Raw genomic sequence first — 25271 nt, 5'->3', positions numbered from 1 at the left:
CATTTGTTAAGAGTATACGGTAATTTTTGGGTCAGTTTTCATCGTCAAAGAAGGAAAGGTAAAAAAAAATGATATACACCTACGGATCAGCAATCTGGATTGGCATGATTATACGGATTGCTAATCCATATTTGGCCTACGGATTGTCAATTTGTACGTGACCCATAAGATTTATTTTTATTTTTCAAAAATATAATTTACAATTTAATTTAAAATTAATTTTCCAATAAGGGAACGAACTTATGTCACTTACTTTATTAATAAAATACTTAAATCAACTAAGCTAATAAACACATTATGTTATAAACAAATAATATCATTATATATAACACTAAAATTTTTAATTTATATTTAACATATATGTAAATTTACATAATAAATTTTGTAATAATTATTTTTTATATAATAATTAACTTGTTTTCATATATAAATTATAAATAAAAATGATAGGTTTAATAAGTACTTACAGATGTAAAAAATATCAAATTTATTTAACTATCAATTATTATAAAAAACATCTAAATATAATATTCAATTAAATATCATATTTATTTAATTTTTAGTCATTATAATAAACATCTAAATACATCATTCAATTAAATAATAATTTATTAAATTGAATCTTCCTATCATCAATAAATAAAATAAAAACATAATTAACGTTAATAACTTAACACTCAACTTATTGATTAAGACACCCAAACCAATTTTTTTAATTTTTTAACCTAGAAAGTAAATGCCTCTATTTGAATTAAATGGCTTTATTTTTAATAGAACTACCAAAATTATAAATTAAAAAACTAGAAAAATCAAATTTGTATATTAGTCTTAAATATAACATTTTACATAACTAATATGTATAGAACGAGTTGGATACTAAAATCCTCATACAACCAAATTAATTTAATGATCAATTCCTCTCTCTTTCATAAGTATTTATAATAGTTACTTGTTTTATTTTTTTGAGGCAAGTTCCTTGTTGAATTGGTATTTAATTATCATTCATATATGTAGCAAAGGTGTCTGAAATTGAAACACCAAGTTAGTTAAGCTACTAGAATGTTCTCAAACTCAACAATTAATGATAACTTTTGTCTTATTAATAAAAAAAATCTTATTATAATAACTAAATACATCATAAAAAAATTCAAAGTACAAGGAAAAAGAACAACATCAACCAAATGGATAAAATACAAGCTGTCCAAGAGGACAAAGATCTTTATTCTTCTAAACTACAAAGAATACAAATAGGAAACTAGCAATGTGAAAAGAAAAAAAACATGGTGACAAACACAAATATGTGCTATAATTCAATCAGAAGCAACAATCCAGGACCCAGCAGCAACATAAAGCAGCACAACTACAAGAAAAGAAGGTAATTAAAACAAATATTTGGTGCATGTTTATGAAAATAGAAGGTGCAGTGATTTTTGCTATGTATGAACTTACCATCCTTTCCAAAATCCATCACCCCTGCTTGTGGTTTCCTCTGGAACTCTTTGTTGGGGGTACCCTACAGCTGTAGGATCATCTTTGGAAGGATAACCCATAGGTGGTGGGGCACTAACATATGGAGCTGGAGGATATGATACTGCTGCATCAAAATATCATGTCATTAATCCCACATTTAGAAAGATATTCACAATTCTCAAGGAAAGTAACAAATTAATTTTAGCTTTAGCTTTATGTAAAAGAAAGTACATATTATTGAGTATTGAGCATGCAAATACGGTGTCAATTGATTTGGATCAAATGAAAATTCACATATGAAACCATATTATGCTGTGCCATTTTGCTGAATGATATTATAATCAAAACTCACCAGGGGCTTCTTGCTGATTGTTGAAGCGACTCATGTTGATGATGATCAAGTTATTACTCTTTTCTTGTGCAAACAAAGGGTTTAATTAACAATAAGAGGATGTGAAATTGGAAACTATGGAAGCGAATATGCATTAGAACCTCTGTTGCCAGGTGGATGTACAATTGGCTTGGCACGTATCACATTTCTTATTCTTCGAAATTAATTCACAATTTTTTATTCTAAATGGTTTTCATGTACAATCGGTCTTTGTTGTCTGCGTTGGCGTTGGTCTTTTCTTCATGCACTTCATTTACATTCTTTATATGATTTTGCACTAGATAAACCTATGTGAAACTTATTTTCTTTCTAATTTTCTCCCTATCATTTCCTTGAAGTTTAGTTTATTGTGCCTTTTCCTCCATTCTGAAATAAGTATGATTTATCTTGAAAAAGAAAAGAAAAAGTATGATTTTAATAGTACAACATTTGTTCTGGATCCGTCTCAAAAGATTTGGTCACATAATTAAGGCTAAAATTCACTTTCAGCCCTTTATTTTATTTTTATTTGTTCAATTTAATCTGCATCAATCTCCTAAATTTTTTCTTCAATCCTTTATGTTTTGAAAATGATTCAAATTTATTCTTACCATTATAGTACTAACAAAAAACGTTAATAGACCATTTTGAACATTTGTAAAAACTTCAAATATAATGTCTCTTATTTGAATTATTGGTTTTAGAGTAGCCTCTTAAATTTTTAAAGTTTCACTTTATCATTTTTCAGCACAACCAGAGATATTTTAATAGAATAAATAAGGGAAGATTGACACTAGGCGTGGCAATCACCCTTGGGATTACAATATTTTGTTAGATCAAAATAGTTAATTCATCAGTTTTTTTTTACTAATCGTGTTAATTTTGATTGAGTTGACAAATATTTATAAGACGTGACATCTTTCAGTTTATCACATGTTATCAAATTGATTATTTCTATTTTTTTAAAATTAAATTTCAATATCTTTATTTTAAAAATTAAATAGGTAAAAAAATAATTGTATATCATAATATAAATTACTTATCCTAAGTCTAAAATATAGTTTATATATTAACAAAATTGATTTATTATAAAATAATTTATGTATTAAAAATATTTATTTATTATAAATTTTAGTTATATAAAAATATATGTTCATACTAAAATACTAGTAAAAAACCCAGAAGGGGATTTATACTTTTTTTTTAATCAGCGATAATGATTTCATTAAAAAGCACCAGTAGTGCTGTAAAATAAAAATACAGTAACAAGTTCAACACTGCACCATCTAAGAAAATACAAATCAAGGGTGTTTATGGAGGCCCTTAAGCCATGAACATGCCAAAAACAGTATATTATGCCACAACTTCTCATTATCCAGAGAATGTCCTTAAAACAATTGCATTTCTATGTAACCATAAATTCCAAAATAATGGAACACCAACCCACCATCCATGAGAGTGTAGGCAAAAGTGCTTAATAGGTGTATGAGGAAGTGCCGAACTTAGCCCAATCAAATAATACCATCTTTTCCAAATATTTTGTGAGGTTGTGAAATTGAACAAGAAGTGTGATGTGTCTTCCAGCATGTCATTACAAAATACACAAAGTAACTCTTGAGCTTGAATGTTGATATGCCTTCTAAGTAAGTTCATTTTTGCTGGGATCCTATTAAAAAATATTCTCCACAATTAAAATACACCTTGAGTGGAATTTTAATCCCTCCCTCTCAATTTTTTGAAGACCTCTACCTCGGAACAACCAATCATCCTCATGTTATAGAGTGCTTTATACGTGGATTACTTTACAGAAAAATAAATAAATGACGGGTAAGTAATAAATTAACTATTTTTATATAACATAGATCATAATTTAATTCAATTGAAATAATTTAATTTTAGTATCTATTCCAAACACATCTTAAGTTTTAATATAACTATTTTAAAAAAATAATTTAAATCCATATTATCAAAACTGTTTAAGATGCGACATCAAATTAAGTCCACTATTAGAATTTTTGGGTAGATCAATGTATCTTTTTTTTCATACACAAACTTGAGAATCAAACCCCTAGTATACGTTAAAAAGGTAAAGTTATTTATCAATAAGATCATACTAACACTACTATATCAACCGTTAGAATGTCAACGCAATAATTTTATGATAACTTTTTTCTTACTAATACAAAATGACTAAATATACATAATACAAAGGTAAAATTCAAAGTATAACGAAAAAAGAACAGCATCGGCCAAAGGATATAAAATACACGCTGTCCAAGAGGACATAAATTCTTGTTCTTCCACAAACTACTACAAAGAATACACTAGAAAGCTGGCAATGTGAAATGATCGACAAACACAAATCCGTGCTATGATTCAATCAGAAGCAACAATCCAGGACACAGCAGCAACATAAAGCAGCACAACTGCAAGAAAAGAGAAAAAGAAAAATGGTCAAAATAAAATAAAATAATAAAATATGTGTTTATGAAAAGTTAGAACTAAATAAAATTAAGGTGTAGTGATTTTGGCAATCAATACTCACCATCCCTCCCAAAATCCATCACCCCTGGTTTTGGTTTCCTCTGGAAGTCTTTGTTGGGTGTACCCTACAGCTGCAGGACCATCCTTGGAAGGATAACCCATAGGTGGTGTGGCAGAAGCTGCTGGATATGATACTGCTTCATCGTAATATTATGTCTTTACATTTAGAAAGATATCCACAATTCATATGAAAATTAACAAATAATTTAATAGTTATTTATGATGATATAAAATACCTTTACATGTTATATTTAATCTTAAATTATTGTTCGTATGACTTTTAAAATAATTATTATAAAAATTAATAAATTTATTATAACAAATAAATTGTAATTGAATGATACTATAAAACATGTTAGTGTATAATTTTTTTTTCTCATTAATAAATTATCTAGAGCTTAAGCTTTATGTTAAATCTAACTAGGACATTAATTTAAGGAAGACAAAGTAGACATTACTGAATATTGAGCATGTAAAGATGGCCGATCGATTTGGATAAAGTGAAAATATAACACAGGAAACCATGCATGTTTTATTGTTCCAAAATAGGAACGTTTTGAATGATATAATAAAGACTCACCAGGGGCTTCTTGCTCAATATTGGAGTGACTGCTCATTATGATGATGATGAAGTTTTTCTTATACAACCAAAGGGTTTAAGTTTAACGGTAAGAGGATATGAAATTGGAAACTGTGGAAGCAAATATGCATGTGTAGTATATATAGGTTCATTTGGTTCAATTCCTTAATGTAATCGAAATCCGAATGGCTTCTGCGACAACTACAAACGTGAGTTAAGAAAACAAAGTCTTTTTCATTTGGTCTTTCTAGGCCGCGTCGTCGTTGTTCTTTTCACTTTTGATGCCCTTAACTAATTCGCCATCTTTATATGGTTTTGTACCACATACTACCTCCCTAGATGCCATTTTATAGACATTATTTAATTATTTCACCTTTTTATAGGATTTAATTTTTTAGACGAGAATTTAATTACTTTATAGGAGTAGTTAATAAACAATAAAGGCTACTAATTTCATAATACTTTTCACAATGCAAATTTATAATAATTTTAATATCACTAATTAAATTCACCAATTTTTTTAATTCTTGTAAATTAATTAAAACAATCTTATAGAAAGAAGAAGGTAATAAATATATAGTTGAAGAATTTAAGTAGAATACATGGGTTAAAAGTTTTTTTATGTTGTTATTTAATTATTATAGTCATATATTATAAATTTACAATCTTTTATATTAATTAATTTCATACTTATATTTAAATAATTTCTTTTTGAAGACCGACTTTATTACGCAAGTGTTTATCATGCATACATGATGTATCTCCCTCTTTGATCTTCTTTTCATTGGTAACACTTATCGAAACATGGGAGTGATGTTCAATTGCAATTACTGGAAAATTTAAATTGATTTTTTCTTGAATTTTCACTTTTTTTTTCTTTTTTACATTTCTCAAAGAACTGGTTACCAAGTGATGAAAGAAGATAGCCTACCACTGTAGTGAAGAAAAAGACACATATGGATCCTGAATGTAGTGCAAACAGAGAAAACTGACTCTTTATTTTAAATTTGATTTTTTATTTAAACTTATTTATTTTATAATTAATATATAGCAGTATAATTAAAACAAAAAAGTCACGTGACATTGAAAATTGTTACATGCATATGACTTGATGTCTTTCAAATAATATGACTTCAATTTAATAAAACATTTCAAAATTAAACAATCATATTATAATAATTTGTTTTTTATTTTTATATTATTTTTTTACTAATAAACTACCCATATCAGTCTCTTTCCATATTTTTTTTTATAAATAGTCAAACCCTTCCCGAAAGTGTTATTCGGCAATAAATTATTTCCTCAAACATGAAAAATATAAATTCAGTCATTAAATTTACAAAAAGTATAACAAATTAGTTCTAATGTTAAATTTGTGAGATTATTTTATCATTAAATTATAATGTTCAACGATCAATTTAACGATAAATTATATTTTTTGAGGACTGATTTAACATTAAGTTACAAAGTTTAGGAATCAAATTGTTAGTAAATTATTCGTAAAATTAATTTGTTATACGTTTTATATATTTATGGATTAAATTTAAATTTTTAATTTGTCGCGCAAAATTAATTTTTTAGAGTTTCACTAAGAAACAAATTTGACTATTTTTTTGTTCGAAATTCAAAACATCAATTACTGAATTTGCTGTTTTAAATAAAATAAAAAAATGTGAGTCTGGGAGACTTTTCTAATAAACTGCAGTCTTATTATCCAAAAGTTGGCCAAAATGTCAAAGGTCAAGATAGTTACAACATGCACTACGAGTGTTGAGCTAACGAGTTTGCAGCGTGTCTGATTGCGGTTGTTATAAAGAAATTTTGCATATGTGAAAAGCAAACATAATTTTTTCCGTGGTTTTATTCATGTGAACACAATAAAACTTGGGAGGCGTTATGGTTTCTAATTGCAATAATGGTCCTTGTGATTAGTTACCTTCCACAAAGTACAAAAAGATCAACAAGATACAAAATTCCGTCACATAAATACATTTTGCTGTCCCTTAGGACACAAATATCCTTATTAGCGTAGACAAATACAAAATTAATCTGCTAAAGAAAATAACAAAAGACAGAGAGAACAAGCTCAAATCCATAAAGTACTGCAGGGATGTTCAATCAGAGACAACAATCCAGGGCACAGCAACAGCACAATCCCGCACAACTGCAAGAAAAACAAAGTACATGCTTTTCAGAAATCAAAACATGATGAGATTATGTAAAGTGCTATTGATTAATGAATTAAAATAACATTTTTTTTTATCGGTAAGAATCAAAGATATTATTAAAATTTATAACAATTCATGTATTCTTGGGTCAATTAAATTAGATCTTTTTACAAAAAAATGCCTTAATTATTTAGACGAAGTAAGATTTTGGATATAAATTAACTGACCATCCCTTCCAGAAGCCATCACCCCTGGTAGTGGTTTTGACAGGAACATTTTGTTGGGAAGGAAGATCATCCTTAGTGGGATAACCTACAGGTGGTGGTGGAGCTGCTAGGTTGCTCTGAGCCCCTGCTGGATATGCAGTCACTGCTGGAAAATACAACACCACTTAGATATAATTTATGTACAATATTTTCTTATGCTCCTTTTCATTTGTAAATTATATTTTTTATCCATAAATATTATTCGTTATGGGAGAAAGAAAAAAAGAAAAAGTCACGAGAGTTTAATTTTTTCTGTTAACAAAAATTAAATATTCTAATAAGTAATATTTATCAATTAAAAAAATGATCATCATTAACTTTTTTGTTAGTAGGAATTTAAACTTATAATTTCTCTTTCCTTTTTCTTCCTTCACTACTAATAAAATCTTTAATCATAAACTATTGTGCATAATAAATTTCTTAACTTTAATAATAATCATCCTTTAAGTTCCGTCAAAACTGATTTTTAACTGATGAATTGCATAAAATCTTTTATACTGTGTATATCCATTGAATTCTAATTTAAGTGATAAATATATATCTTCCTATAGAAATTTATAATTCTAGCTTTGAATATAAAACATGGATTTGTAATTAAACACCCAAATATGATCAACCCATCCATTAATTCTATGATATAAAACATGCATATTTGGTATGAAACTGAGAAAGAATTTTTCCAAATGATGGAGATCAATTATGATGAAGGAATATTGATAATTATCCAGTATAAAAAATATATATATATATACACGAGAGACTTACCAGGAGATTGTTGTTGGTGATTCATGGTTAGAACTTAGATGATTTTTTTTTTTTTGTAGGTAGAGAAAAGAGAGTGTGGGATTAGCTGATTGTGGTAAGCATCGGAAGATGATGTGTATATAAATAGATTTTTAGGACAGCTGCCATGACCTTATGGAATAAAATAAAGAAAAACGCGTTTTAGGTGTGACTAAGAAAGAAAGAGACGGAGCAAAAGACTAGAGAAGGTGCAAGGATTTAATATTTGATTTAAGTGGCAAATGTCTACTTTTAAAATAATTTTTAAGAATAAATAATTATTTTAAAGGTTAATCCCTTAACTTTTTCACATTCATATTTTTAGCCTTAAATTTTTTTAAAATAAATCTTGGTTCCTCCGTTAATTTTCTATCAGTATTTTTAGTTCCTTAATTTTTTTTTCATTTCTAATCCCTTGTTTTTTATATTTTGAATTAATTTTGAACAATAAAAATAAATGAAGGACTAAAAATAAGTAAAAAAAATTGAGGAACAAAAATGCTCACCAAAAATTAATGAAAGACTAAAAGTTGTCAAATAAATTTTGAAAGATTAAAAATTAGAATACGAAGAAGTTTAGGAACTAAATTCTTAATTAACTTTACATTGTTATTCAACCACAAATTGTATATTTCTTTTGTCTCTAATTATAAGATCTTTTTTAAAAATTTGTTTGTCATTTTTTATAAGATCATTTTTTCATTTTAAGATGCGTTAACTATTTTTTCCTACATACTTTTACTTAATTATTATTTTTCCAAAAATTATTAAGAAATAATTAAGTATATAAAGAAATAAGAAAATGATAGTATAAATAATTGACAGATTTAATGTGGTTCACTATCAACTATTTTTCTTAAGGAAAGTGAATTAGTTGAAAGTGTTACATAATTAGGAACAAAGAATAGAATATACGATAAATTTATTAACTTTTAAATTCTCTTTGTTTCATAACAATTGATATTTAATGTTTTTTCACACAAGAAAAGTAAGTATTTCAAAAAATAATATTTATTAGGAGACAGTTTTACTAAAATTTCATTTTTTTTTCTTTCTTAATTTTAATATATGTATTATTAAGTCTTTCAAAATAACAATATTTATCCTAGAACAAAATATTTAAATATCTCATTAAAAAGTGACTCCGTCAATCTAATTTTTTTTTCAAAGGTTAAAATTACTTTCATTTTGACAAGACTAACCCAATCCAATGGTAAGTGAAAACCAAAACAAATTTTAAGAAAAAAAATTATTACTTTTAATAAAAACTATAATTTGGGCTTCTTGTGCTAACATATAAATGTGGTTTTTTTACAATGTATGAGATCTTTATTGTTTTTATAGAAACTACAAACAATTAAAAAATTGTGGGCCTAAACTTGAGTTTCAACTATTTTACACATGGGACGGAGAGACTAATAACTAGTTTAAAGGTCATAGTGGTAGTCATTTTTTATTGTTTGAGAATGTAAAACTTTTTATATTGACAATATATTATCATTAAACTTTTTAAATAGTATAAAAAAATTACACTACTCCCATCTAATTAAAGATTATTTTATACGACAAGTGTTAGATTTTATAACAATTATATTAAAAATCATATTTAATATAATTTGTGATTAGTTGAAAGTATACAAAATTTTACACTTAAATTTAGTAATTATGAAAATTAAAATCATAAAAAATTAATGTAAAAATAATTTTTATTTCTATTTTTATACAATCACAAAAGGAAGGTTGACCTTACGTTTTATATAAACCTTTTTTTTAATCAAAATGAATTACTTTGTAAAACTAATTATCAAAGTAGATGTTTTTTAAAAATTATTATCTGTTATGGGTGATTTTTGTCATATAGGATGCAGAAAGTATCACCTTAAGTGACACCTTATATTTTTTGTTAATCATATAGCAAGAGGTGTCATTAACTTCATCTCTGTCAAGTATTTAGTATATGTCAAACCAATACTAAATACATATTTAATGACTAGATTTTATGTCATATTTTGACTCAATTTAACATCGACCAATGTTAAATACTTGATCATGATGGAGCATGTTAGAGTAACGTGACAAACAAAACAAAAATATATAATACGTCACTCAAAAACATATCCTACATCCTACATAACAAAAATCATTTATGACAAGTAAATAATTTTATAAAACACCCACTTTCATAATTAATTTTATAAAATAATTCATTTTTGGTAAAAAGTGCCCTTATATATCTATTCCAATTTCCGCCTCTAATCAACTTTTTTTTATAAAAAAAACTAATAAAAAATATGATCCCATATATGATAGAGTAAAAAAAAAAACGTGAACTTGGGTGGGGCCTAAAATGCGGAGCAGCCTTGGAACGACGCCGTATTTGCTTCACAACCCACAACTGTTCCGTCTGCGCATATGACAAGTGCCAATTTGGCAATTATGTCTTAGGAAATGAAAACAATTAAAATGAAAACTATGATAGTATGATTCACCCACAAAAGAAAAATAAAGTGAAATGAAAAATAAAAAAACAGTTAATATCGTAATAAAAATCAAAGTATTAAACAGATCATTCATACTTTCTTTTTTTAGTTATTAATAATTAATTTAATGAAAACATAATAAATTCTTCTGTTAACAAAACCAGTCTTGTAAAACATGCATCTTTTGAAATATATCTTATATTTTAGTTATTAATAGTTATAACACATTTTTGAAAGAGACTTATGGATAAGGTCTATCCAAATCTTCTTGTTAATTAGGTAGTGTCTTAGGAAAATTGTTAACGGGGACCCCACGTGTTGATAAGTTAATAGAGTAGTAATATTTTTTTATTTCTTAAATATATACACTAAAAGCTTTAACTTTTAAAAACAAGTTATTATCGTTGGGTTAGTGACAAGTTACTTAAATTATTCCAGTAAAAAAATGTAACGTAAATAATTCATGTGAAACCATAAATTAAAACTTGTTTAACCAATATATTGTTGTTTTAAATGAAACTGAACTCAGATTCTTTAATAAAATAAAAAATAATAATTAGCACTAGCTTATCGATATTAATACCATTATAATAAAAAGAAGATGCCTTCGTTTTATTTCTTTTTTCTTTCTGTGGTAATATAACACTTGATAATGTGCGTAAAATATTTTTTGTGTGTAGTTGACGCACGTCATTTTAAATTGTGTTGAACTTTGAATACAATAAGTTCAAAGAGAACCTTCCTTACCCGAGAAGACATTTCTTCCTTCAAAAGGAAGCATCCACCCTTTTGACTTTGTGTGACGTGCCTAGTATTGAAAAAGGAAAATCCTATTTGTAAGCAGCTTTTGTCATAAGCGCACGACAAGTGATTTTTTGAATTTTCCTATTACATATTTTTTAATTGATATTTATTTTAAAAAATTAATGATATGACCGGGCAGAATAATGATAGGATCTTGCTACTAATATTTTTATAAGATTTAGGTCTCTTTGGATACGCAGTTTGGTAAAGATTTTATTAAAGAGTAATTAAATATAACCAATAAGATTTAGGTCTTTTAGTTATTGATTAAATTAGTTTTTTAGTCCTCTAATTTATTATTTAAGTTTAATTTAATTTTTTAATTTAAATCTTAAAAAAAAATCATATTTTATAAAGTTGTTTTAAAATCGTCATTAAGTAAATGTTAAATGATTACAAAATGCATATTTTTTTTTTAAAAAATGTTTTTTAAAATTAGAGGACCAATTGAACCTTAAAAAAAATTAGAGAATCAAATTGATTCAGTTTTAAAAATTAGATAATCTAATTAAACAAAAAAAATTAAAGGACCAAATTGAATTTAAAAAATAAATTAATATTTACCTTAGATATAAAACAATTATATAAGTATTTATGTATAAGTTGTTTTTATAATAAAAAAGGATAGAGTTAAATTATTTTTATATAAGCAATAATACGTTTCATAAGCTATCCTTAAAGAGTTTATTAAAATCAGTTGAAAACAGTTTACCAAATATCATAAGTTCTTTCAAACATGTCCACAAATGCTTATTTCATAAGGTAAGTTGTTTACAAGTTTTTTTAAAATATATACACAAGTGTTTGCGTCATAAGAAAAATTAAAAAAATAGTTAGGTAAAAAATTGTCTCTTATAATTTTGTCCAAACTATGATTTATAGATATTTTAACAAAAAATCAAAGAAACAAACCAAAACCATTAATGGTCAAATGTAATGTTACATTTCAAAGACCAATGGCTGACAAATCAAGTTGCTATGCTGATAAGCCTAGTGGCTGTGGCCCAGATACGCTATTACTAGGGGAGGCTACAATTATTCTGCATGCTATGTATCAAATATATTCAATCTATACTTTGTAAATTAATTGAATCAAACCCTTTTTCTTTTCTTTTTGGTCTAACTTTTTTTTTCTTTTCTTGAAGTGACTTTTTGGTCCAATTTAAACCAAAACATTTCACTAGTTCCTTTTGCTCTATACAGGAAATTCCAATGTTTACCATTTTTTATAATTATAAAGTGGGTCAAATTGTGAGTGCTTAAATAATGTTAAAATGCATTTTTGTTAAGTACTGAAAATAATTGTGAAGGGAATCTAAATAATTGTGACTTCTGAACCTAAGGATTTGTTGTCAAATTAACTGTAAAAAATAATCTAGATAAAATAATTAAATACTGTTCAATTTCATAAACCTAGAGCTTGGTGTTGGTTTTATTGACGCAAATAGTGATCGAAAAACACTAAAGAGATAATTATATATTATATACAATATATTTTGAGTACTGAAAGATCGAGTTTTTTTTTAAGGTTATGATTGCATTATAATTATGTCTATGTCCTTTTATAGTTGATCTCAAGCCCGAATTAAGGAAGAGAGTTGTGTTAAGCCTTCAACAGTCAATGCAAAACTCGTTATACTTATCATGGATTATTCATCACAAATTTCATTGTTATATATAATTGAATTACTTACCTTTTAATAAAAAAAGAATTTCTTGGTTGTATATGCTAATGCTAGGTTGTTATTTGGAAGTAACGCATTGTATCATCTGGATATAGTGTCAAATGAGCAAGAATCGCTACATCGACGTCCAAGGCAGTGTTAAATGAGCAAGGGTCCTCATTTTTTTTGGACAAATATGGGTAAAGAATCTAGTTCAAAAGTGTTCGATCATATCTGCTATGTGGAATATTGGTACTTTTGACAAGTAAGTCTATAGAGGTGGTGGATACCGTGATTTGGAGAAGGATTAACATTATGTGCGTACAAAGGGTTAAATGGATTGGAGAAAAAAGCCAAGGAGATGGATACTACAGGTTTTAAGCTTTGGTACACGAAAAAAGTCAGAGGAAAGAATGGAGAAGGTGTTATGATGGACAAGGTTTGGAAAGAAAGTGTGGTGGATGAAAAAAAATTGGAGACAAAATCTTAGCCTTAAAATTAATGGTGGCACAAGAGACTTTCAATGTCACCAACTTATAAAAGTGGAAGCTCAAGATCGCAGACTGATTTCTTTTTGGTGAGAAGTGCTGACAAAAGGGTCTGTAAGGATTACAAGGTGACCCCAAGATAGAGTCTAACTACACAACATAAGGTTTTGATTCTTGATGTTTAGTTCAAAAAGCATATGCGGAAAAGCAGACAAGTTACAAATCCAAGGATGAATTGAATGGGCATAACCTTTCTATGGCCAATGTTTTGTGTAATTTTGTCAAAATATCGTAATCGAACACATGGCGTAAAATGTGTCATCTTTCTATAGTCCAATTTTTATTTCTAGATATTCAAGAAGCCACATTAATAACAGATGAAGTCAATATTGACTAATTTCAACATGGCCATGCATTTCAGTATCTTCCTCTATTAAAGGGATCCAAAGATATCACTCTTGTTATGTAAAAGGGATGAATCCCTTCTAGATTGCTCACATTCCTTTCCATGACTCGTATGCCAAATCACCAACTTTTATGATCACCTTATTACAGGTGATGTTTAAATGGTATTAAAGCATACAACTTATGTAAAAACTGTAGTGACTTCAGATCAAAAGACTACATACACCATGGTCACTTTGAAAAGCGCTTGTGACATAGTATTTTATGTAGCATTCTTGTGTTCCAGCCACAGCATCAATCCATTTTCAGCAATTTAAGTATTGAACCATAAAAGAAAAATGACTATGTGGGCTCAATTGGGCTCAGCATTTCATGTCATACAATGTGGTTGTAGCCTAGCTATTATTCTTGCACCCTTCAGAAGATAGTCATCTATGCTAAATTATTATTCATACAACACAATTGTCGGGTTACAAGCAGAGGCTAACAAACTGTTATTTTCTTTCTTTTGATTGTGATCAGTGGCCTGAAGTTCAGTAATATATATCTTGTCCGAATATACTATGCTATTAGTCAATCAGCATGAGGCATGTTTATTATGTCTATCCATTGTAACCACAAATGTACCATTACTATTTTGATAAGAGTTTAAGGGCCGGCAAGGCAGGACATATGAATGAATAGTTTACTGCCATCCTCTTGGAGAAGTGTAACCCAGCCAGCGAAAGAAGAAAGTAGGGATACCCGAAATCATATATTGAAAAATCGAACTATTATCTGCTCCCTTGTTGAAAACAGACTCCGTGGAGGCATCAACTTTGGCCCTGAGAATGCTATTCTCCCTTTTGAGCTGTAAAATTACATGTGCAACAAAATATATATTTTATATAATTCATACAACATTTGTTTAGACTTTTTAACAACAAATTTCCTTTTTCCTATCTCTATTAGTATTTACCACATTAATCATGTTTCTCACATCTTTCTCTTATCAAGTTATCATAATCAGATAAATTATCATTTTTTAAAAGTAAATAATTATATGTTTATAAAATTAAACAAAAGATTAAGTAATTAAGTTGATAATTTCTCTATTCTTTTTTTTTTTTGTCATTTCATTCTTTAACCAACACATAGGGATAATCTTGCAAACAAAAAGGCCCTGAAAGTTTGAAAGTGACTGACTGAGACAGTATTATCTACAGTGAGAGAAAGATTGTAGCACATTTTTCTCATTCTTACCTCATCAACAGTAGCCGTGAGCTTCTCCACGGATGTTTGTAATGAGGATATTATCTGCAAGGTAAGGTCTTCTATGTCTGACTCTTCTTCCACTGATGGAGGTTCAAAGAGAATGCCCTCTTGTATTAATAATTCCTCTAGTAACTTGACATCTTCAACGTTCAATTTTTCCCTCAACTGTATTAACACAAGTCTTATTAGTTATTACGAATTCTAATTTACAAAAGGATTCTATAACAATATTCTCACCTTGTTTAAAATTCTAGCACTTGACTCGTCGCCAGATGGAGAAGGAGAAGCAGCACTGGAACTTGTGTCGCATTTTTCTTCACTGTAATTGATACGAGGAGACTCCTTTATATGTTTCGCCCTGCAAACAGCTTTCAACATAATATTCCACAAAGAAGCAAGGATTGCCAGTAGAAGTGTAAAACAAATAAAAAATCTCAATTGCAATTTGCAAATGAAGCTCGATACGATAGAATATGAGGCCGAGGTAATTTTTCATGGATAACATACCTTGCACCGAAACGAAGTGTGGACAGACTCTCGGATGCATTAAAAGCGCTGGGGGAGCAACAACAGAGTAGTGCAGTTCTAGCATTTCCTCCCTGCGAATAAGAAATACCATGCATGCATGTTCAATAGAAAGTGAGGCTAAAGCAAAAGTTGAGAGAATTTTTATTTATTTTAATGGCGATGATTTTAATGATTATATATATAAAGGGGGGAGGGGGGGACTAACAAGTGCATCCTGAAGAATTCGAGTGAGCTTGGAATCACGATAAGGGATATGGCTTGCTTTTCCTTGCAAACCACACGTAAGAGAATTGATTACATTCCCAAGTGCAGATAAGGATTTGTTTATGGTCTTAGCTTCTTCTAGAACTCTTCCCCCAGCACCTGTTTTCTCCACTTTCTCTGACCCAGCCAAGTCCACTAGAATTAGTTTCCCGGACCTCGTCCTGGTCATAGTCTCAAAGTGTTTAACAATGATTCATAAGCAGTACCACAGAGATTTAGGGAGATGCAAGACCTTTTATCTCTGGAAAAAAATTCTTGCTGAATTGTGAATATATAAATGCAGTGACTTCTGCTGCTGGCCACGTTCATTTCTACATGTTTTGTTTAGGAAGGTTGTAGAGGGCAAGTGACCTTCCTACCACTACTTTTCCTCCCTCAAGAAAACAGGGAATTTACTCTAATCTATTACTACATCCTGTCCAAAGTTTTGATGTCTAAGGCTAATATACGGCTATTAAAAAATATTTAATATTATCCATAAGCTATAAAAACATAAAATAAAAACACTGAATTTGATATCATTATAAGATTAAGAGTCAAAGCAGGATACGGGTCTCACCAACTGCCCGATTAGCTATTCCCCTCTACATATTTGAGAACAGAATCAGAAGCCAAAATTTATTGTAAAATAAAACCAAACAATGCTATTCAGCTTGCTTCTTTCTTACAGATAGGCTTTGCAATGCTTCAGCGGGGTCCAGTACAGTGATCTGAAGGAAAAACAGGGGTCCTGTTAGTACTATATGACGTTAATTGAATAAGAATCTCCAACTAGTGTTTTTTTTCTTCTTTTCAGTAAAACAAATATCTTCTAGCATATAAGGAAAGGGAAACTTTTAAAGTTGCATATAAAAATACAAATGATTCATTATACTCTACTTGCTGAATCAGCTCAAGGAGTGCCTCATCCAATGCTCTTATGTTGTTACCTAAAGAAGTTAGGCCTTAGATAATTTGACTTAAAACACACGTGCATGTATGTACATGAGCTTACTGTTGGATTGGCCAAAAGTTATAACTAAAGGAAACAGTGCAACTTTATTTTATTAATGTTTTCCAGGATAACCTCAAGCTTAAAGGGCTATACCAATTACAACTTACAAGCATCATCAATCAAAATGTGAAGTACACAAAATAAGGATACAACCTACTTCCTTGAAGTTTTTCAAATCGGCATCGAGCAAGGGGTTACTTTTTTCACTAGGGTCATGGGTGAAAACTGAAGACATTCAGCCCAAAACCCAAATAAAGGCAACAATACCCCCCTCCTCCCTCTTCCCGCTAGGGTTCAAAAGTAGAAGTAAACTCATGATTCTTTGATACCACTTGTTAAATCAACTTTTATCATTAGACCAAAATTTATAATTAATAGTAAAGCTACAATTTTATTTCCTCAAAACTTCTTATAATCACGTTAAGTTTAAGAGATTACAATCATCATAAGCATAGGCCAGACTATTAAGTTTATGAATCCTAAGAAAAATGCTAACAGGTAAAGCCAACTCCTACGTTTTTGAATGTCAGTCATTGTCAGTACATAAGTCGGATTCAAGTTTCAAAATTGAAATTTTACATCTTAGTACTTGTACATAAGACCATATGCCTAATTGTGAACAACAAAGTAACTTCAGAATGAAAAAGAATAATCGGATTGCATTGAGATAATATGCAGCTAACCTCTGTAACACCAGGTAGAATTATTCCTCGTGATTTAATCTCCTTAATTTGTATATTATCTTTTGATAAATCAAATAGGTCCCTATATAAGAAGATAGAGTTATTTTGAAGATTCATCAAAATTCAAATTCACATCAAAATTAGCTTCTCGAACGAAGAAATTTGTCAATCAGAAACCAATGGAATATGCTCTAAGTACCTATATAGGGACAAACATACTTGCTTTTTCTATGCATACCTTACTTTTTCCATGTAGATTTCAACCTGGAAAAATCATAAACAGAATCAGAAAAATAATTTACTCTAACCTGATGATTTTGCCAGTCATGTGTGGTTTTAATTAGTTACTCTGTACCATTGACAATTTAATTGAATATGTCTTTTCTTTATCCAAAGAATTTATGGAATCAAAAAGTCCTTCTACAACTCTTGGAAGTAGCCCCTTGTTCTGTTCTTCACATTCAAGTATTCCAGGACCCTGCTTCGGAGAAGTAGTTATTTATGTTTCTGTATATCAAGTTTTAAAAGATCATTTTAGAATACTTTTAATATGATAATTTCCAACCTCCATACTATATGTCTTTCCAGCTCCAGTCTGCAATTGATTGTAGAAAAACGAAACATGTAATCAATTAGGATCCAAAGAAATGTAAGTTTAACAGCATTGTAGATGTTGCAAATTCTCTTAGCTAAATATTTAGAAGGGAGATGTCTAGTTCTTTAATCATGCGCTCTTCCCTTAATTACTTCCAGATTAGCTAGTATTGAAGTCAAAACGGATACACCGTGAAATAACAATTCAAAAGGTATGTATGTATGTATGTGTGTATGTGTGTAAGTTCAACTAAAAGAAGCAAAAAACTTATATCAAACGGGGACACGTTATGATATCTTACTTGGCCATAAGTGATTACTGTCCCATTGAATGCATCAACAACAACATCTGTTTCATTCATGGGAATACATATAAAATGTAAAGCGTGATCTCAATAAAAAAACAAATCTATAGTTAAGGCAAGTATCATTTTCCCCATTTTCAAAGTTAAGAAACATTCCAAATTTTTTTCTCAAAAAAAGAAACATTCCAGATTTTTTTTTTCAATGCAATGCAATTAGTGAAAGCTTCCTTAATTTGGAAAAGGCATGTACTAGCATTAAACAAACTATAAGGATAAAAAAATTCAAATAACCGAAGTAGATGCACTACTTCGTAAGGAAGAAAAAGCCATTCAAATTAAGGAAGATTCCAATAATTGATTGTATTGCATTAACATATAAATCTGTAGTGAGAATTCAGTAGTTGTACCTCTTACTATGGGAAGAGCTAGGAATTGATAGACATCAGCTTGCTCAGATTTTTCATAGAACACTCTATCAAAGCTAAACACAAATTCTTCATCCTTCTCATCCTGACCGAAATTAATTCAAAATTATGATTCAATTAAGTGGTGAAGTTCACAGCTCTTAAGTATATAATGAACAAAAACAGAAACTAATAGATGCTTAATCTGACACATGAAAACCTTGCAAATGAAAGTTTCGGTGTCTATGTTCCGAATGCAGCCAGAGTCATTGCCATTTTGCTTCTCTTTTGAGTTCGAAGGTCTAAAGCGCGCGCACACGGTAATGCTCGACATGATATTTCACTGCAAACAGTACTTCGCTGCAATTTTTTATTTAAACCTGCCGATAGAAGAGATGTAAATTTATACAGGAAATGCGAAAGCAGAAAAAGATTTAATTAGAAGCTAGCTGAAAATTTAAAACAGATCTACATTGTTTTCCTGATAACATCGCTCTAATGTTCAACAATATCTTGAAGCTTCCTAGTTCCTAAATAGAAGTTTCAGATCGAATCAGAAATAAATTTGAAAGTACATCTACAAATTCACTTGTTCGGAAGTTGAATTATCGCGGTTAAGCTTAAGCACGAGGCAATCTTCGCTCAAACCATTAACGATAATATCGAAGATTCCTAGTTCCTAGGTAGAATTTTCAGATCGAATCAGAAATAAATTTGAAAATACGTTAACGAGTTCACTTGTTATGAAGTTGAATTGTCGTGATTAAGCATGATGCAATCTTCTCTCAAACTCAAACGCAATGCGTTAATGATAATCTCGCAGTGTAGTTAGAAGCATTTTTCTTCTTACATTTTTTTTCTCGGAAGGGAGAAGGAGAGAGAACCACCTTACCGAAAGAGCTTGCTCGTGGCGAAATGAAGTTCGCGTGATCCTTGTTGGCGGGTAACAAAATAAGGCAAAATATATTTATATCTGTTCGTTCCTTTTGGTGGGTTGAGACTTGAAATTTGAAAGAGAAACAAAAGAATTGATGGAAGTTAAATGGGCCTGTGTTAGAAGCCCAATTATTGGAGTTATCACACTACAGCGAAACCTATCTTGTGGACCAAAAACTACATCACCCTCTCTGTCTATGTTTAATTATTTAGTTTAGAAAATAAAAATTTTGAATTAATAATCTTTGTATTGGTTAATTTATCTAAGTTCTAGGCTGCAAAGTTGAACCCTCTTTTCTTAGGAGTCGCGCAAAGTCCATTCTCATTTCAATTGGTTTTGTCAATGAAAATTATTTTGTGCATGTATATAATATCTACTAAAGATATTAGTTACCTAAGCTAATATTGATTTATTTGCTTATTCCATATTTTGTATGACAATGTAACTTTTGTTAAAGGATCATTGTCTCCTGTTGTACCACAATAGAGGAAATTCTGCACACCCAAAATCCATTCATGTCAAAGGCCTTATCGCCAACACATTTAAGTTTTCAACTTAATACAATTTTATTCAGTTAAAAGATCTCAATATATAATATATCTTATTAAAAATTGAAATATGTAATAGATATTTCGGTCATGACAAATAGTAAATGTGTATCCCATTATATGTGTACCTCAATATATAATAAATATTTCTATAAAATTTGATTTAATATATAAAACATTTTTGTGTGTCAAAACTATATGTCAAACTATTTTAAAAAAATAAAAATGTATAACAGAAATAAGATTCTATTACACGATGCATAATGGACTTTCAATTTCATTTTAAAATTTTGTTTGGAACAATATGTACAACAAATTACAAAAGTGAGATTTTATTATACACTGTCTAATAGAATTATACTTTTGTTATATACAATGTCTCCCAATATAATAAAATCATAATTTTGTTGTGTATTGTAAAAAAAAAAAAAATTTAAACTTTGAATGATGAGAGGGATTAATAGTAAATTACATTAATGCGAATAACAACTCCCAAAACGAAGCCTTCACCTACTTTTTAGTGAAGTTTTTTTTTTCTGGTCTAGTATATCATTATTTCTTAAAATCCAACCCAACATTTTTTTAGCTTTGGGGTGATGGAATTTTTAATCACAAAGGTGGAGTCCAAGAATGATATAGCCGAACCCTTGGAATCTTTTTTGGCATGCAAACCTATTGATTATAAATAATGATTTTAGGAGTTATAAAATTAGCTTCTCGACTAAATAAAAGAAAATATATTGTCATTTGTAATTTTTTTACTATATTTTCTTTTTCTCAACCAAACATTCTATTAATAATATTCTCTGATTCAACCTTAAATAAGGTGTTTTTTTATATATATATATAAAAAAAGAATACATAGCAAATGAAGTGAAAAATATAAGAAAAAAACTGCTAATGTGCATCTACACAAATACAGGATTTGATCAACATTTAGCCTCTTGTAGTGCTTATGCCACAAGATAGTGTATTTGTTTTATGATAAGACTTAAATATAGTATTAAACGTATTTTTATTCTATTTTTTCATTGAAATTGAATTCTAACCAATCTTCACTAACCTTTAGTGTCGGCTTTTGTTTTATAAATTACTAAAATAACTCCATTTTTTCATCAAAATAATAATATAAAAAACATTTATAACACTTCACCTAAATTTGTATTCCACTTATTATAGTTATTTCATCAATTTGCACTCGAACTTGACAAATCCAAATTTAACTCCTTTTTATCCAAGCTCTGATACACTTACCTACCCTACTAACAACAATATGTTGGTTGAAACTTCTATTTCTTCTCACATGGTTGCACTATTGATCCTCTTTACCTATCCAGATAATTTTTTAGTAGCAGTACTATATATAACTTACAAGACTTTTTGCAATGATCAATGTTATTGAAGGGTGGGTTTTCCCAATGGAACCCAAAAAAATATTAGACAATAAATATTGTAGGGAAACTTCACTATCGCAAAAGGGTCAAGAAATTAGTATAGACAACTCCTCTTTCCTCTAATTGCAACTGCAAACTCATAATCCTCACCAGCAAATGTGGTTCCTCTAGAATAAGCATATTTTCTTGAATACAATGTGTGAGAGCTGAAACAATAAATGTGAAATGACCTGTCGTATTGTGGGGGAAGGAGAATCACATTAATGCACATGGAATTATGAAATCTGACAAAAAAAACAGAAAAAATTAGGCCTTGTATTGGGAAATGTATTCTTCAGTTTGAGGTCAGGGATTTGGCCAAGTATTCACGTATAAGTATTCATTCCCATTGACCACGTCTAAGCTTCACTTGCCAAAATCTTTCACTTTCACTTTCATTGACACATCCCCGTTATTCAATTTTGGTAGTTTTTCATTTCACGGGAATTGAATTCTGATAGTGAAGTTACATGCTGCTCTGAATAAGGAAGTGCTAGAGATAGAAGTGGAAGATCATAAGAGTTAAATTATAAAATGTTTACATGTTTGGTTTGGTTTAATTTTTAAAATAAAAAAATTAATATTCCTTGGGTTAAGTTTTTACTCGAATTACTATTATCTAGATCTTACTAGAAATTAATAATGTATTTAGATACACAGCACAAGAATAAATTCTACTGGACTCCATAAAATTATGATAACATCATAAAAAAAACTATTTATTATTATGTCTTTACTATAAAAATAATTGATTTTTTTTTGCCATTAAGCTAATATAAATATTCTATATAAAACAAACATATATGATGTAAGTGACTAATTAAGTATGTGTTTGGATAGGGATATAATCGATTTTGAGACCAAAATTTGTGATGTGATCGTGAATTTTGAAAAACAAGTATGTATTGTTGTTATTTAAGCATAAGAATAGTCACAATTTTTTTCATCCTGTTGTCACTCTAAACATGTAGTAAATGAAAGTTTATAAAAAATATATTTATATTACAAGTAAAGATAGGAAAACAATCAAGTGGTACTTCAACTTTGCTTAAAAGGGGGTCCACACAAAGATCGACCCTACGGATGAGTGCATGCAATTTCTCTGAAATTCACTCCTTCCAACCTAACGGTCAAATTTTTTTATTGGCCATAGATAGATGTAAAGCTACCCTCTTTCAAGAATCCGGAGCACAAGTAAGGTATGTTTCCAATACAAGATATAATGATAGCTCAACACACACACAGACCCATTTCAGAAAGAAAAAAAAAAAACTATGCCTACAGTTTGATATAAAATACAAATTTAATAATTATGTATTAACAGTATAAAGTTACATAACAGTTCGATCATAATTCGTATTAACATAATTTTTAAAATAATTATTATAATAATTATAAAATTTATTATTATAAATAATGAGGTATGATTAAATGATGGTATAATTTTTTTTATATATCAGTGTATAATATTTTTTCTAAAAATAATACTAATAATTAAAGAAAACTTTGTAAAACCAAAACAATAAAACAAAAGAAAAAGAGAAGCGTTCTTTCACCTCCACTTTGTCATGCAGAAGATCCTCCCTCATTAATTATCAACCTTTGTTTTTTTTCTACCTCTCTCTCACACACACTCTGACTGACAGAGAGAAAGTGAGAGATAGAGGCTTGACATGTTCAAAGATTAGTTTTTATATGCTTGTGTTGTGGAGGTGATAAATGAGATTCCCAAATAAAGAAAACAAAGGCCATGGAGAAAGTATAGGAGATTCTCTCAATGCAAGAGTTAGAAACGGGGTGGAGATCACATGTAGAATATCAAAAACTTTAGGTTGAATGGAGAAAAAGAGAAAAATAAAAAGGATCACATATTAAAGAAACTATTTTCACAAGTCAAGATGCAAAAGATTTTCCCTTGAAAGAAGGGCAAGCACAAACACACATAATATATCCCTTATTATTATTATCCATCATCCTCCACTAAAGTAATTACTAGTACTAATCAAAATGTAGTTGTTTTGTGACCCCTCTTTCTTTTTCTCCCCCAACTTTTTTATTACATTTTTTTTCTCTTTGGTGTTTTCTCTCTCCCTTTTCATATTCATTTCGTTGGTAGTTAAAATAAAGTAGGGTCAATAAGGTTGGGAGTATCTATGTGCAATAATGGAGCTACAATATTGAAAGAGAAATGTGAAGAGAGTTGACAAGGTGGAATCAATCTAGCAGCTACTTCTCATCTACTCATCTTCCCAATGGATTCTTTATCTGTCTAATTCGTCTCACTTTTTCAAGAAACTTGACAAGGTTGGCAGTTAGTTATTGTTTAAACCTCAAATTCTTTGGTTAATTAATTGGGTTAAGTTGAATGTTCTCTTACTTTCCGTCTTATTAATGCCGAGGGCCATACCATACTTCAAGGATAAAATAAATAAAGGTTATAAATTTTTATATCATGAAAAAAGATGGCCCTCCATATGCAATAATAATTTCTTTTTCTGCCAAGATCCTGATGTAATAATTCATGTTACTTCATGATCAAGTCCCATTCGTTTCCATTATTCATAATAATATAACCAAGTTAATGTCCCTAGCTTTTTTATATGCACATTTTCTAATCCAACATTAAGCTATCGGGAATATCGAGGACTAGAAAAAAGAAAGGCCAATTTGCCATATATGAACAATGGCATTGTTTCTCTGTCTGTACGGCATGCCTGCTTTATGCAGCTTACTTTTACTTTAAAATAAGGTTAAGGTTTCAATATATATATATTTTTTATTTTTAGAAATTTTACTAGTAAGAATATTTAAATGCATTTTTATTATACACTAATAATAATATGATATTTGTGTAAACATGTCACACTGGAGATTATTTTTAAGTAATGTATGACATTTCATGATTACATGATTAGATGCATGTTTTGTCATTTTTATTTGATAATAGACATCACTTTAAAATTTTAATATATAAACTAAAAAATTATTGGAAGGAAATGATATTAATTATATCATATTTTTAGAAATTAAAATCACATATTTTATCCTAAACTTAATTATCTTTTTATTTAATACAATCATACCCTTGTGAGTCCATGTTAATCATATTTAATTATGTCATATTATTATAAGGCTAAACTCCACAATTCCTCCGCAACGTTCTAACTAAAATTTGCATTTAAAAATTAAATCAACAACTTGGGGAATCCTTGGTTGGCACTGCCATTAATTTCATTTGCCTTTGTAGTTTTAATTTTTTTTTCCATGGATTGATCAGTTAATATTGACCTGGGAATAAAATTCTG

At 29.0% G+C, this 25271-nt stretch overlaps 2 protein-coding genes and 1 long non-coding RNA gene across 6 annotated transcripts; all 3 read right to left on the bottom strand.

The window, feature by feature from the left end:
* Positions 1–1119: 1119 nt before the first annotated feature.
* Positions 1120–5040, bottom strand: LOC114424465 (cysteine-rich and transmembrane domain-containing protein B-like). Of its 3 annotated transcripts, none has more exons than XM_028391320.1 (3): positions 1823–1959; positions 1450–1594; positions 1120–1360 (listed from the first exon to the last, which is right to left on the bottom strand). In XM_028391320.1, exons 1-3 carry the CDS (start codon positions 1854–1856, stop codon positions 1315–1317), a joined length of 225 nt encoding a protein of 74 aa, XP_028247121.1. In that variant the 5' UTR covers positions 1857–1959; the 3' UTR covers positions 1120–1314. The 3 variants fall into 3 exon arrangements, with proteins under 3 accessions (XP_028247121.1, XP_028247120.1, XP_028247122.1); XM_028391319.1 differs by lacking the exon at positions 1823–1959 and adding an exon at positions 4965–5040 and having other exon boundaries at positions 1280–1360; XM_028391321.1 differs by lacking the exon at positions 1823–1959 and adding an exon at positions 4965–5016 and having other exon boundaries at positions 1280–1360; positions 1450–1591.
* Positions 5041–6833: 1793 nt separating this feature from the next.
* On the bottom strand, positions 6834–8321 carry LOC114423860. The gene is made up of 3 exons (XR_003668943.1): positions 8164–8321; positions 7360–7504; positions 6834–7128 (listed from the first exon to the last, which is right to left on the bottom strand). It is a non-coding gene; the product is annotated as an uncharacterized LOC114423860 (long non-coding RNA).
* Positions 8322–14355: 6034 nt separating this feature from the next.
* Positions 14356–20011, bottom strand: LOC114424322 (kinesin-like protein KIN-1). Of its 2 annotated transcripts, none has more exons than XM_028391163.1 (16): positions 19936–20011; positions 19269–19428; positions 19052–19154; positions 18642–18688; positions 18311–18340; positions 18101–18223; positions 17984–18009; positions 17746–17827; positions 16737–16778; positions 16619–16652; positions 16301–16379; positions 16010–16229; positions 15784–15875; positions 15514–15634; positions 15265–15441; positions 14356–14872 (listed from the first exon to the last, which is right to left on the bottom strand). In XM_028391163.1, exons 2-16 carry the CDS (start codon positions 19380–19382, stop codon positions 14708–14710), a joined length of 1455 nt encoding a protein of 484 aa, XP_028246964.1. In that variant the 5' UTR covers positions 19383–19428; positions 19936–20011; the 3' UTR covers positions 14356–14707. The 2 variants fall into 2 exon arrangements, with proteins under 2 accessions (XP_028246964.1, XP_028246965.1); XM_028391164.1 differs by having other exon boundaries at positions 19941–19990.
* Between the last annotated feature and the right edge of the window lie 5260 nt (positions 20012–25271).

Source organism: Glycine soja, chromosome 8, assembly GCF_004193775.1.
Source record: "Glycine soja cultivar W05 chromosome 8, ASM419377v2, whole genome shotgun sequence".
In the NCBI taxonomy this organism is placed as follows: domain Eukaryota; kingdom Viridiplantae; phylum Streptophyta; class Magnoliopsida; order Fabales; family Fabaceae; genus Glycine; species Glycine soja.
Note: the sequence above shows the minus strand (reverse complement) of the source record. Positions and strands in the feature narration are given on the sequence as shown.

What these genes read in the sequence shown, in the direction of transcription:
- LOC114424465 (XM_028391319.1), bottom strand. Translation starts at nt 5,001, where the DNA reads ATGAGCAGTCACTCCAATATTGAGCAAGAAGCCCCTG. An exon ending in TATTGAGCAAGAAGCCCCTG is followed by an intron (nt 1,595 to 4,964) that starts GTGAGTCTTTAT and finishes ATTTTGATGCAG; the next exon opens with CAGTATCATATCCTCCAGCT. An exon ending in GATGGATTTTGGAAAGGATG is followed by an intron (nt 1,361 to 1,449) that starts GTAAGTTCATAC and finishes CTTTTCTTGTAG; the next exon opens with TTGTGCTGCTTTATGTTGCT.
- LOC114424322 (XM_028391163.1), bottom strand. Translation starts at nt 19,382, where the DNA reads ATGTCGAGCATTACCGTGTGCGCGCGCTTTAGACCTTCGAACTCAAAA. An exon ending in TTCTACCTGGTGTTACAGAG is followed by an intron (nt 16,779 to 17,745) that starts GTTAGCTGCATA and finishes TTTTTCCTTCAG; the next exon opens with ATCACTGTACTGGACCCCGC. An exon ending in TTTTTTTCCAGAGATAAAAG is followed by an intron (nt 16,230 to 16,300) that starts GTCTTGCATCTC and finishes GACTATGACCAG; the next exon opens with GACGAGGTCCGGGAAACTAA.